Source organism: Stegostoma tigrinum, chromosome 41 (assembly GCF_030684315.1).
Source record: "Stegostoma tigrinum isolate sSteTig4 chromosome 41, sSteTig4.hap1, whole genome shotgun sequence".
NCBI classification, from domain to species: domain Eukaryota; kingdom Metazoa; phylum Chordata; class Chondrichthyes; order Orectolobiformes; family Stegostomatidae; genus Stegostoma; species Stegostoma tigrinum.
In genome coordinates, this window is record NC_081394.1 from 6,731,949 (window position 1) to 6,746,716 (window position 14,768).

The 14,768-nt window shown below is 44.5% G+C and overlaps 1 protein-coding gene and 1 long non-coding RNA gene across 2 annotated transcripts in view; both read left to right on the forward strand.

Annotated features, from left to right (window-relative positions):
- Nucleotides 1-14,768, forward strand: part of LOC132206685 (carcinoembryonic antigen-related cell adhesion molecule 1-like) — a 42,180-nt gene that overhangs the window by 11,023 nt on the left and 16,389 nt on the right. Inside the window, exon 5 of the mRNA XM_059641295.1 lies at nt 13,524-13,838. Coding sequence (XP_059497278.1) covers nt 13,524-13,838 — 315 coding nt within the window. The remainder of the gene's footprint in view (nt 1-13,523; nt 13,839-14,768) is intronic.
- On the forward strand, nt 1,180-4,050 carry LOC132206721 (uncharacterized). Its single transcript, XR_009443107.1, has 3 exons — nt 1,180-1,212; nt 2,625-2,688; nt 3,940-4,050. It is a non-coding gene; the product is annotated as an uncharacterized LOC132206721 (long non-coding RNA).

Genomic DNA, 14,768 nt, shown 5'->3' on the forward strand with positions numbered 1-14,768 from the left:
ATTATCATGGTTTGTCCTGGTGCTCTGTAGCTTTTGCACCTATGACTGAAGGCATTTCAGAGATCCATATTATTGCACTTATCTGGAGTTACATGTAAGACAGACCATAAAGGACAGCAGAGTTCCTTCCATAAAGGCAATTTGTGAGCCAGAGGATTTTTGCAATTGATAACATTTTACATACAACATCACAGAAGCCAGCTGTACATATTTGAGATTTAATCACTGAATGTAGCTGTCACAAACATTCATTTCATTAGCCAGCCTCACAATTACAGGTCGAATGACGTGACTACTGTGTTTCTGTCTTATGAGCCATATATGTAAATGAAGTGACTGTTAAGTTCTGGAAGATGCAGTTGTTGCCATTTTATTACACAATTCTTCAATACCTCTTCCTGTTGCATTTTCAGATCAATTAAATTCCAGGGATAATATCAGTGATGGTGCCATAGCAGGCATCGTGATTGCTGTTCTTCTTTGTCTGGGTTTTATCATTGCTATCACTGCATGGTTAATCAAAAGGAAATCGGAAGGGTAAGTACATGATGTGGCATTTTCCTTGAAATTTACTATCTTCTTCATGACCAGGTAATTTTAAATAATGTAGATTTGTAAAAGCTTGTTTCGTGATATTTCTATATCAATCATAGATAATTGCAAAGTACATCTACGCTGGCAATGTTGATGTTTTATATTTTGCATTGATAAAGATCTTTCTCTGTATTCACTCTGCATTTTAGTTCAACAGAAAGCTCTTTTTAATGTCGATGCATTGATATGGTTTTAAAATGCCAACACTGAGGCTGCAATGTAGAAAATCTTCCAGATTTCATCGACTTAACTCTGCTTCTAAGCAGTTTGAAATTTTGATTTTTGAACAGTTGTAACAATGTAAATGACATACGTAAATAATTCAAGTTAAGCGTTAATCTCCTGATCATTTTGTTTGTTCAATCCATCATTACCTGAATGATTTGCGCAAAATTCTTAATCTGTAAGGGTGCCAGTGAGTAATAAATTTGTGCTTTACACTTTGAAAATATACAGTTTTCATGAGCAATTACACGTGAAAAGTAGAACTTCTGTTCCAGGTCATAAGAATTACCATACAATAGTCTCGTGAAAAGGTTACAATTTTCTATTTTGCACAATGTTTGTTTAGGATGAAATCTCCAAAACAAGGGCAAAATACTTGCTATGTGGAAAAGGGTAAGTGAATTATTTCATCATTTCTGTGGTGGCATAATAATACAAGATTTCAGAGTGTTTGCTGATTTGAAGTTAATTTGATGAAGCATGCATCATACTGACTTGAATGTTCATGTGTGTGGCTACATTAGGATCGCTTAATGTAACAATTGCTGCCACATGCTTTCCACTTGTAATCATCGCAAAGTCCAGTTTGGAATGATGATATCCGCATTTGTATGAATCAGTTCTTTTGATGATAAATTTGTTGCTAAGTAACAGTCCTTCATATAATGCATATTCTAATGCAAATTCTATGACTTTCAAATCACACAGTCTCAATTTCTAACCTACTTTCACATTTTGTGATATATTTCGCTACATTATGTGTTCCTTTATTCTCAAAACCTAACAGATGCAGCCTAACAGCCTAATAGGAGCATAGAGAGCACATCTTGATACGGATGCTAAATACAATCTAATTATTTATTACTAACCAGTCAGGAATTCAGTCTGTAACTTCAGTTACCTCTGATACAACCATATAATGTTTTATTTGTTATCACTGTAATGGTTTGAATATTAAAATGACAACCAGGAATCAACACACTACTTCACAGCACAACAAATGTATGTTTGCAAAATGCAAATTCAGACCTTGACTCTTATCACTTAGTTGACATGAACATGTGCAAGAAGAATCCAGGATATTGTTTGGTTGGTTGAGCTTCTTTGCCTCCTTTAATTGGAACAATTCAAAGTTTAAACTTTTGTCTGATATTCAATGCAACTGCTAATAATGACAAAGTTGGGAGATACAGAATTCATTCAAAAAACCAGCAAGGGAATAATGAGGAATAGCAGTTTCAATTTCATACATTGTGATGCAATTATTCCAAATATATTGAATTTGGAATGATCCATTGTTTTCGGCTCAATGGTACTGCCTGGAATGTTATTACAATAGTTCCAGAGATGTCAGTTGACAGTTCATTGTGGCAGTGAGGACAGTGGGTTGATTTTCCTGGATGATGGAGGTGAATAGCAGATTTGGCATCTGCATAAAATTTTCGAGAAGCAAGAATGAAAAGCTGTGATCCTCCATGTAATTTTTAATAAAGATAAATAAATATTTTGTAAAATGAGATTGAGCTGTGAGAGTTTGCACTTTGCTTTCAGACTTTGAGTTGCTCAGACCTAGAACATACAGATGGAAATGTTGTGTTAAACAAATTGCATCGGAATTCACAATTAAATTGAATACATATTTAGAGGAAAACTGTTTACTATGCTGCGATAAAATAGTCAGGGAATGAGTTTAACTTTATCAGTAAAGGGTGGTACTTGCATGGAAGGATAAAAAGCTTCCTTTGCTATTTTGACATTCTGTGTCTCTGCAATTATCCATTCATTTTAAATTATTGTATTCTCAGACTGCTCTGCATCACCCAGGGAGATATCATCAACGATTTATGAAAATATTTCAAATAACAAAAGGTTGGTACAATTATTATAGTTATGTTTGTTCAATTAATATGCAGTTAAAGTGCTGTGCACATTAATCCAAAAATGACCCATGTGCACAAGTGCAAAACAGCTATTGTTCCACCAGATCATAGGGCTGCTCTCAGAAGAGACAGTCAATTGGTAGCCGTTTATGCTGAGGATCATCGTGTCTCCGGCAAGGGCAGAAATTCCGAAGGCGAGTCCTTCATGGCAACCTCAACGTGGCGGAGGAATTAAAATGATCCTGTTGCTCTCAGTCGACATTGCAAACCAGCCATCCAGCCAGTGGACCTAACAGAATGTCCAGTTCAAGATATAGTACTGGGTTGAATGTTCAATTCTGCCGCTAAAATGAAGTTGAGTACTGTGGAAACTGAATATTAATTGATCTGTTGCTTTTCCTGTTGCATTGAACAGCACACTGGCACAATTGTGTGCATTGCTGCCTCAAGGGCATAGGTTTGCTTTGAGTCTTGGGCGATTGTCTGTGTGAATTTTGCACGTTCTCCTGTGTTTGCTCAGGGTTCCTCCGAGTGCTCTGATTTCCGCCCACAGTCCATAGATGCACAGGTAAGGCGGATTGGCTACGCTAAATTGTCCGTAGTGTCGAGGGACGTGTGGACTCAGTGGATCAACAATGGGAAATGTAGGGTTTGGGCGGAATGCTGTTCGTAGGGTCAGTGTGGGCTTGGGCTTCATGGCATTCTTCCACACAATAGCGATTCTGAGTAAATGTGCCATGCACACGCTTCCCATCTTTAGAATTAAGCACCAAACTCCTATGGACATTTTATTGCTTGCACCTATGATTTATGTTTTTAGACTGCCAAATTTATTTATTGTTCTACATTTGCCTCGTTTAGTCCATATCTGAACTGCAACTGGATACAAAATGTCCTGATTTGCTCTGTATGGCTGTAATGATTAAAAACTGTGCATGAACATGCAGAATACTGTAATACTTCTGTATCAAGTGACTTACCTTTTAGGTGGTTCACTGTTAAAATCTTCACAAACAAATATAAATCAACAGAGGGGATGTGAACATCTTCAGTTATATTTATCATAAATTTAAAAAGTACTTGGAAAATATTGTGCTTTGCCAAGCAAATATATTTGGAGAAGATTATTAAGAATTGCATCTCGAACACAAAAAAACAATGCATCTATGGATTGTTGAATTTCTCTATTTAAACTAGAATTGCAGAACCTATCGTGTAACATCTGTGCACCATATTTCAGCTCCTGATTTAATGATCAAACGTGAAGGTCATGCAAAGCTTTGAGTTCCTTGGATCTCCTTCTGAGAATTCTTCAGGGTGATTGACTGCTTCGCTGATTGATGATGTGATTGATTCTGAAAGCCATAAGCACACTTGAATTGAGAACAGAATGAAATGTACTATGAAAATGGTGAGAACAAAGCTTCAGCAATTGCTGATGACTAGAGAGCTACTCTCCTGTAGGCAGTGTCATCCCCGCATCATGATATTCAAAACAGTTGCTACTGGGAGGCGTTTTTGGTATCAAGCAGGGTGCTTTAAAATCTTTTAATATGTAATGTCATTGACTGGCTTAATATTGGACATTTCAGAAGGAGTGCTTGGCAAAATAAAGCAATCTAGCTGTGACACAGAAACTGCTGAAGTTTTGTAAAGGAGCATGAATATCTCTACCACTGTCTCCTGAAAAATGACTTCAACCAGCCACAACTGATCCATGAAATCATCCAGTGGCAACAGCTGGAGTGGAAAGTCTCTACAACTGCAGGGGAAAAAAAAAATCCCCTAAATCGTGTTTTGTTTTAAATTGAACTGCTTCTTTGCCGAAGTCTGTTTGAAGTTTGCGCTCATAAGAGCTTTATATTATGTTCCAAAGTCTGAAGGTTTTACGTAGGGGCGTGTTCCATATCTAGAGGGTAGTTGTGCAAATATATTAGTATTGTTTAAATATTTTGGTAATAATCTTTGCCGCTTTGCAATTTTTATTTTTTTTTGCAATAAAGAGCTTCTATATGTCTTAGTTAAACAATCTGATTGGTTTATCTGAAGTTGAATCCCAACTTTCCTCAGCTACCAGACAGATATTTCCGTCCCTTCCATTGTCCACATTTCACAGGGACTGTTCCCTCTGGTGCACCCTAGTCCACTCTTCCTTCACCCCCAACATCCCCCCTCTCTCCACCCTATCACGGCACCTTCCTCTGCAACCAGATAAAGTGCAACACCTGCCCATTTACCTCCTCCCTCCCCACTATCCGAGGACCCAAATGCACCTTCCAAGTGGAGCAACTCTTCACCTCTACTTCCAAAATCTCGTCTGCTGTATTCGTCGCACTCAATGTGGGCTCCTCTACATTCGGGAAATAAAGCGTAGACTGGGTGACCATCGACGTTCTTGCATAAAAGACTCTGAGCTACCGGTTGCCTGCAACTTTAGCACAGCATCCCGCACCCTGTCCAACATCTCTTTCTCTGGTTTTCTGCAGTGTTCCACTGAAGCTCAGTGCAAGCTGGAAAAACAATCTCATTTTCTGCTTGGGGACCCTGAAGCCCTCTGCGCTCAATATCAAGTCAATAACATTAGGCCCTAAACTCTCCCATGTCGTAACACCCACCCCTACCCCAGACACCAGCCTTGTTATCACATAGCCTGCCATTACACTCTATTTAGGAGATCGTAGGAACTGCCGATGCCAGAGTCGGAGGTAACAAGGTGCAGAGCTGGATGAACACTGCAGTCCAAGCAGCATCAGAGGAGCAGGAAATCTGATGTTTCGGGTCTGGGCCCTTCTTCAGAAATGGGGGATGGGTAGGGGCTCTAAAATAAATAGAGAGAGGAGGAGGCAATGTTAGAAGGTGGAAAGAGGAGCAGATAGGTGCAGAGAAGATGGACAAGTCAAGGAATCAGGGATGAAGCCGGAAAAGGTGAATGTAGATGGGGAGTTGGGATCAGGATTCAGTTTGGAGGGAGGGGCAGGTAGGTGAGAGCGAAGACAGACAGGTCAAGGAGGCGGGCATTAGGCTGGTAGGTAGGAAGTGGGGGTGGGGGTTGGTCAGTGAGGTGAGAGGAGTGGATGCTTGGGAGAAACGATGGACAGGTCAGGGAGGCAGGGATGAGATGTGCTGGTCTTGGGATGAGGTCAGAGCTGGGGAGATTTTGAAGCTTGTAAAGTCCATATTGATACCATTGGGCTGCAGGGTTCCCAAGGGGCATATGAGGTGCTGTTCTGTTCCACCAACATTTGGGTGGCATCGTTGTTGCACTGGAGAAGGCCCAGGATAGACAGACTGCCCACAGAGTGGGAGGGTGAGATGAATTTGTTTGTGACTGGGAGGTGTTGTCATATGTTGCAAATAGAGTGTAGATGCTCCACAAAGTGATATCCAAGCCTCTGCTTGGTTTTCCTGATGTAGAGGAGGCCACATCTGGAGCAGCAAATACAAATACCACATTACCAGATGTGCAGGTGAACATCTGTTTAATGTGGAAGGTTTTTTTAGGGCCTGGGATGGGGGTGAGGGTGGAGGTGTGGCGGCAGGTGTAGCATTTCCTGCAGTTGCAGGGAAAAGTGCTAGGGGTGGTGGGGCTAGTGGGTAGTGTGATAGGACGAGGGAGTCACGCAGAGAGCAGACTCCTGGAAGGCAGATAAGGGCGGGGAGGGAACTATATCCTTTGCAGTGGGGTCAGATTGTAGGTGGTGGAAGTGGTGGAGAATGATGGATTCTATCCGGATGTTGATGGGGCTCTAGGTGAGGACGGGGGAATTCTGTCTTTGTTGTTATTGTGGGAAGTGGGTATGAGAGCTGTTGGGTGGGGGGGGGGTGGAATGAGAGATGCGGTTGAGGGTGTTTTCGAGCACTGTGGAGGGGAAATTGCGGTCCTTGAAAAACGAATACATCTGGAGTGTTTGGTGTGGAACGCCTGATCTTGGGAGCAGATGCAGCAGAGGTGAAGGAATTGTGAATTGTGAATGGCATTCTTGCAGGAAATTGGGTGGGAAGAGATGTATTCTAGTAGCTGTGGGAGTTGGCGTGAAATAGATATCAGTTTCCAGGTGGTTACCAGGGAAGGAGTCAGTGAGGTCGAGGAAGGAGAAAGAGGTATAAGAGATGGTCCTGGTGAGCTTAAGATTGGGGTGGAAGGTGTTAGTAAAGTGAAGGAACTGTCCGAGCTCGAGGGAGCATGAGGCAGCGCTGATAAAGTCATTGATATAATGGAGGAAGTGGTGGGGGATAGGGTGAGTATTGCTGTGGAAGAGGGACTGTTCAATGTAACCTACAAAGAGACATGGGTCCATGCGGGTACCCATGGCCACCCCATTTGTCTGTAGGAAGTGAGAGGAGTTCAAGGAGAATTTGCAAACTGGGTGAGGGTGTCAGTGGAGGGGGGTGGACTTTTCGGGCCTGTGGGAGAGGAAGACGTGGAGGGCTTTTAGGGAAGGGGAATGCAGGGATTGGCTGTCCATCACGAGGATGAGATGTACGGGGCCAGGGAATCGAAGTTTTGGAGGAGGTGGAGGGCGTGGGTGGTGTCGAGATGTAGGTGGGGAGTTCCTGGGCCAGGGGCAAGAAAATGCGGTCAAAATAAGTGGAGATAAGTTCGGTGGGGCAGGAGCAGGTGGCGACGATGGATCAAACAGAGCAGTTGGTTTTATAGATTTTAGAAAGGGGATAGAAGCGTGCGGCGTGGGCTTGGGGAACGATGAGATTGAAGGCTGTGGATGGGAGGTCCAGCTGAGATATTGAGGTTATGGATGGTTTGGGAGATGATGTTTTGGTGATCAGTGGTGGGGACATGATCAAGTCGGTGATAGGAGGAGGTGTCGGAGAGTTGCCATCTGGCCTCAGTGATGCAGACGTCAGTGTGCCATACTACAACTGAGAACAGGTTAGGGAGGCAGAGAGAGCTTCACCAGCTTCAAAATCTCCCCTTCCCCCACAGCATCCCAAAACCAGCCCAGTTCGTCCCCTCTCCCCACTGCACCACACAACCGGCCCAGCTCTTCTCCTCCACCCACTGCATCCCAAAACCAGTCCAACCTGTCTCTGCCTCCCTAACCTGTTCTTCCTCTCACCCATCCCTTCCTCCCACCCCAAGCCGCACCTCCATCTCCTAATTACTAACCTCATCCCACCTGCTTGAGCTGTCCGTCTTCCCTGGACTGACCTATCCCCTCCCTACCTCCCCAAACTATACTCTCCTCTCCACCTATCTTCTTTTCTCTCCTTCTTCGGTCCGCCTCCCCCTCTCTCCCTATTTATTCCAGAACCCTTACCCCACCCCCCTCTCTGATGAAGGGTCTCGGCACGAAACGTCAGCTTTTATGCTCCTGAGATGCTGCTCGGCCTGCTGTGTTCATCCAGCCTCACATTTCATTATCTATAATCACTCACTTCCTGGTTCGTGCTCTCTCTCACCACTCCCACCACTCGAATCATCGTGATTCATGCAGTTACTTTGAACCAATAGATTGCCCTCAGTATTAAATGGGGCTGATAATGTTTGGCACAATGCCACTAATATTTGGCATAATGCTACCTTGTCTAGAACGCTGAACTGTTCAAAGGCTCTCTCTGTTTGATGTATTGTACTTCCTAGTGAGTGCAAACTGGCCGATAAAACAGAAGGCTTTGAGAAGAGCTGTTAGTAGCTGCACTGTAGGAAAACACCAAACAACAAAATGAAGATGAAGCTTTTCCTGGGCATTTTCATCATTTCTACCTATATTTCCAGAGGTGAGAAATTTTAGTGAATGTGTTGCTTCAAATGTCTTCCATTCCAACCGCTTAGATATGATCTCCTCAAGCTCCTCACCTGTGAACTGTTCCTTCAATATGGGAACTGTTCTGTAATATGGGTGATGCATTTGTCTGCCACTATAGTACATACTGCCCCTTGTTGAGCAACTAATAATCCAAAGCGTACCTTGTCTGTTGTGCGCAGAGCCTTAGTTCTGCCAGTTCCTTATTAACAGCTTCCAGCCCTGTTACAGTATTGTTTCCCAGGCTGGTTAACCCACAAATAAGGTAGTTTGAATGATTCCCGCTGCTCCCCCCCCCCCCCCGCCAAGAGAAAGGGTCCCGAGAATGCCGTAGCCAAGTGAAGACCCCAATGTTACCGGGTCCTTCCAATCTGCACATAATTGTTCGCTAACGGCTCGGATCACTATCTTCCTACGGGTATGTCCTCGCTGCGGGCATGGGACAGTAATTGGTCTGATAGCACCACCTGCAAAGAGGACAGGAAGGGTTGGGTGGCTGTCATGCATATCCTGTTAAGGGGGAACACAAAGCCTTTCTTGCTTCGATAGCATTTGACCTCCCGATTATTTTTCTGCACGAACTGTTTGTCCCACCAGTTCTCCGGCTGGCTGGAGTCTCCGCCTGACCCCGCTATTTTATAGGTATCAAGAGGAAACATCCAGGTGGCTGAACTACTGTGTCCCGTTACATTGGCCACAAATAAACCGCCTATTTGCAGCTATGTTAAGGCCTCTTTGGTCATCACAAGTGTACCTAAACAGACCTTTGCTCACTTGGCATTGTTGGTGGGAGCACTTGGACTGTATACAGGAAGCGTTCTTGTGGACTAAACTGTATGCACATCCCCAACCTTGTCTTGAGAAGCAAAGTGAGTAACTTAGTGGTTTCGAACATCTTGTGCCGTTCTTTCCCCGAATTCCTAAACAACTGGCGGACTGTGTCCTGTTTGAGTTTATCAGCTCTACACATCTCCCATGAATACCTCATCGGTATGCAGCAGTCTGGCCTATGCAGGGGGCGTTAGTTGGGTCAGTCGTGTATAAGTCAAAGGGGGTCCATCCAGGGGTGCCTACAAACAAGGCCTCAACTGACTGAGGCAGCGGGTGGCATCCAGTGCGGTTTCCATACAAATGGAGATGAGTCTTATAAAACAAGTTGCCCTCTAGGCCCAATGCTGGAAAGGCGGCCATGAAAATCGAAAGTCCAATAGCAGTCTTTCGTCCTTCTGCGGGGTCCATCGTGAGCAATCACTCAGATGAACCCAGTGGCTCTGTCCCTGACCTTTGACTGCTGTTGGTGTTTTCAGGAGTATTTTGAATGGCTCCTTCCACCTTGGCCCGAGCTTGGGGTGACCCCATTCCTTGATCAACATGGGGTCTCCCGTTTGCAGTGTGGGAGATTCCTTCTGGTTGTCTGAGTCCTGATCCGTCACTTGTAGTGGTGTTCTGAAGGCGTTCTTTACCCGTGAATGGAGAAACTTTAGAGGCGACGTTAGCTGCTGAAAGTATATTTGCATTTCCTCTCCCATGATATTGAACTCTGTCTGGGTAGGTGGGCCTGTGTCAGCATCCCAGGGGGTTCTATTAGGTCGGCCATAGATTACCTGAATGGCGGCGGATGGGGGGGGGGGCGGGTGGTTATTGTCATGTGGTATAAAGCCAAAGGCAGGCCTTTTAGCCAATTGAGACTGGTATCGTACATTAATTTAGTCAGTTTAGTCTGAAGGGTTCCATTTGCCCTTTCCACTGTTCCTGCTGCTTGGGGGTGTTCAGCACAATGAAATTGCTGCTGGATGTGCAGTGCCTCACATAGCTCTCTGTTTATCTTCCCTACAAAGTGGGGGCCATTGTCTGAACTAATCTGTCGAGGCAGTCCGAACCTTGGTATGATGTCTGTCAGTAGTAATTTCACCACTGACGAAGCTTTATTATGAATGGTTGGAAAGGCCTCAATCCATCTATAAAATACGTCAACAATAACAAGACAATACTTACAGCAATGTACACGCAGCAATTCAATAAAATCAAGCTGAATGCACTCAAAAGGACCTCCCGGCAAGAGTGTTTTCCTGTTACACACCGCACTCCTTGACCAGGATTATTCTTCTGGCATGTTAGATATGCTTGGACACGGGTTTGGGCTACCTCAGCCAGTCGAGGGTCCCACCAGGTGCGTAGCATGCTATTACTCATTCACTCCCTGCCGAAGTGGGTATCAGTATGAAGACAGTCAATAAGCATTGGTAACAAAGCATCAGCTATACACACTTGGCCAAATGGAGTGACCCAGCGGCCTGAGGATGAAGAATGTGAACATCCATGTACCTTCCAAATATTTTTTCAGAGACATGTACGACCCCCTGCCAACACTGAACAGTGACAATATCTGGCATGCCCGTCGTGTTCGAAGGAGGCGAGCAATTTATCGCCTGATTGCTCATAGAGGGCACGATAAAGGTTTGATCTGTGGCAGCATGTTTGGAAGCCTGATCAGTCTGAGTGTTACCCTAAGTAACTACAGAATCATCGGAGGCATGGGCAGTGCATTTGATAATTGCCAATTGTTTAGGGAGGAGGTTTGCCTGGAGAAAGTTTTTAACATGCAGGGAATTCTGGATGGGTGTCCCTGAGGATGTTTAGTTCAGGCCTCCCCTGTGAGTTTTAAAAGAATCTTGCCCTTCCTCCTTTTGTCCACTCACAGCCTGTTCCGTAATCTGTTTCCTGTTTCTCTGTTTAGTTTTAGACCTAGTAGGACAGGGGATAGGGTCTGTACAGGCCGCGGGTGTGTCTGGAGATTCATGTGGGCTGATTACTGAAGGGCTTGGAGCTTCTATAACAGGAGGTTTGCTTTGGTCAGCGTACAGTGGCAGTGATAGGACTACAGCGATTGCTGGGACTTGTGGCAGTGTTGGGGTGCCTGCTGATGTCGGTTGGCCAAGTATGGGTAGACTTGTGGAGGGATAGTGGTGGGCAGAGGGGTGACTTCTCCAGTCCTCCTTGTCTTACTCATTTATGCCATTACTTTGGAACAACATGAGCATGCCAGATATGTCAGGAGGCACCTCCTTTTTATATCCGCGCATAATTCAGCCTAAATCTTTATTCTGCATTTCCTTTCTCAATCTTTCCTGTTCTGCCTTACTCAAATCATAATCCTCACTCTGCTGCTTCAACACCTCCCACGACTTAAGGTTTCCCTCGTGATCACATACTCTAATCCCCCTTCCTCGTGCATTATTCTCCCAACTGGCCCGTTTAGATTTGTTATTTATTTCCTCAGCAGTTTTTCTCCACGTGGATATTAAAGTTTTTCGTTTTGTCCCCGTATTACGTTTCCAAATAGCTTCTGCCTTTATACATTTATCTACATTCCAAGTTCCCCCATGGCCAAAATTTATTTCCCAATTTGTTATTAAGGCATGCCGACAGACCTCTGAATCTCTCCTCATCCTCAGAATTATCTCAGCACATTCGATGCAGGGGAGCTCCAGTGCCCGATTTATCCAAGGTTTGTCCCATTTTGAGATCTTTTACTTTTTACTTATTTCTATATACTACCAGTGCATTTAGTCTCGACACCCACTTCACGGTCCTGGCTTTCGCGTGGGGCATTTCACCTCTTAACAACCGGTTGACAACCACAGAGAGATTGAAACAGACAGACACTGTAAATATCCTCTAGCTACACTTCTCCTCCTGCTGCACTTATCCTCTACCTACACCCGAATACTTATTCTACTTTACCAGTCTGATACTAACCCCTCCAGACTTAATTAATTTTACCTGCGAACCTCCTGAATTTTTACTTTTCCCGCCGCCGGGGAACTCAAACCTCCCGGTCACTTTAACACAACTTCTGCTGAACCAATTTCCCCCTACCCCCGATCTAAGATCTGTTAATGGCCGACCGTATAATTCATGTTGAGATACCATCGATAGAGACCACTGGGACGAGGGTTCTACCAAATGTTAGGTTAATGAAAGAGGCCAAGACAGATCTTACTTTGTGGGCCCAGCTGTCTCACGTCACCAGCACAAGGTCGATCAGTTACCCAGTCCTTTTCGGAATTCTGCACATATTCGGATCCCATCCACGTCGCCAAATTGTATGGTCGAGGTCTTTTGACGGTTGATACAAATGCACGGCGTCAACAGGTAGGTAACTTGCAGTAACATTTACTTAAATAATCGCAAACACAGGGGGAGGATCACTCAAAAAAGTCCATCGCTGTGTGGCGCATTGCACAGTGATGCTCTCCGAAAAGGGAACTGTCCTCCCTTTACATAGAATTTTACATCACAGTGAGTCACGTATACAAGATACAATTTTTGTACTTCTCCATAGTTAGGTGCCTAACATCAGTGATTGTACGTGACTTAGATCTCTGATCATTAGAAGCAAATTTCAGCTGCCCATAAACAGGTACATAGTTCCTCAATTCTCAACAGCTGCTCCAGACAGTTCCCTATCTTTTTAGCTTTAGTTCAGTATTTACAGAGAGCGGAGTATAATCAGATTGCCACAATCTGTCTGCGAGACAAAGGCATCCACGGCACAGCTCAGCACCTATTTTCTTACATATCAGCGTGTTCAAATATTCACCCTTCAACATTTCACCATGTCCGGAATTCGGGCCAGTTCGTGGTGCTTCTTTCGGAACTATCTTCAGTGATCTGCCCCAGGAGGAGAGGATCAGTCTCTGAATGCAGAGGAGACTGGAGGGGTGCATTCGGGATGGCGAGACAGCGACTTCCCACGATCTGTTGGCTTATTAATGGCAGTAGGTAAGGTGCACATCCTCATACTAACTGGTGTAGATATTTTCCGGCGTCACCTTTGCAGGAATGCTGTTACATATCTCCAGAGAAGGTAAGACTTGTAGGTGAGAGTCCAGGCTCAGAGGTAGGAATACGGACTATTGCAATCTATCTGAGAACATGGAGAAACGTGACGACAAGCGATTGTTAAAGAGCCAGAGTGATGTACAGCATTTTACAGCAACATATGTATCATGGAGAGAGTTTCTGTTTGCAACTTCTTTAACGATATTCATTTCTCCAGTTGAGCCCCAGACGTTCACAATCCAGGCCGAAAACAGGATTAATGTGAGTGTCGGAGGAACGGCGAACTTTTCAGTGAAACCATCACGTTCTGTGAAGAATGGGAACTGGGATTTCAACGGCAAAAGTATTGGGCTGTGGATCGGTTCATCTGCTTCTGTAAGTAACGAGTACAAGTCCCGTGCTGAGATATTAACGCCCAATGGATCACTCCTGCTGAAATCGCTGACGTTCTCAGACTGTGGGAAATACACTGTTACCATGGTCCCTGAAGAAGGCGAGCAAGCATCAGCGACCGTCACCCTGCATGTACTTGGTAAGCTGCGCGATCTATTGCTCTGTGTATGGGGCTGCTGCGTTAGAGGAGTGTTTATGAAAAGCGGGAATTGCTCTTTGAACATCCGTGGGGATGGGGCAGTGGAGTTTCAAACGCCTCCGAGTTCCACCCACCCAGAGCAGTGTGCCTGACAGCACTGTCAGGCAGCTATCCTGTGCACATACCCAGGTATCCCTTCCGTTTCCAACGTTTCCCATCAGGAATCTGCTGCTGGTGAGGCCAACCTCACTTGAGATATGGGAAAATAATATATTGGAGTGAGAGGGGGATTGAAATTGATCTCCGGTTTGGTTTGCAGTGGTTCGGTAGAGTTGTGGGCTGGTGCAGAGATAGAACATAGAACGGAGAACAGTACAGAACAGCACAGGCCGTTCGGCCTACGATTTTGTGCCGACCTATTATCCTACTGAGATCAATTTACCCTGCATACCCGACATTTTACTCTCCTCCATGTGCCTATCTAAGAGCCGATGAAAAGATGATGAGATGGATAGGGTAATGGAGTCATGCACGACGAAAACAGACCCTACAGTCCAACGAGGCCCCGCCGTCTATAAACCCAAATTAGACTAGTCTCAAATGCCTACTCCTTCCCATATCCCCCTCAACCTTTCCTATTCACATCGTTATTCAAACGTCTTTTAAATATTGTAAGTGCACTCATGTCCATCACTTAGTTTGGAAGGTTCATTTCGCAGACAAACCACTCTCTGTTTAAAGAAAGTTGCCCCTGATGTCTTTTTTCTTAAATCTCCCTCCTCTCTCCTTAAAATAAGAAAATGTGAACCATCCTGTTGAACTATAAAAGTTTGATCTTATCTGGCAATAGCACAGCAAATTGTTAATTATGTGCAAATGTTCAAATAGAAAGTACAAGGGAATATTTTCAAACAACCAAGGATGAACAAC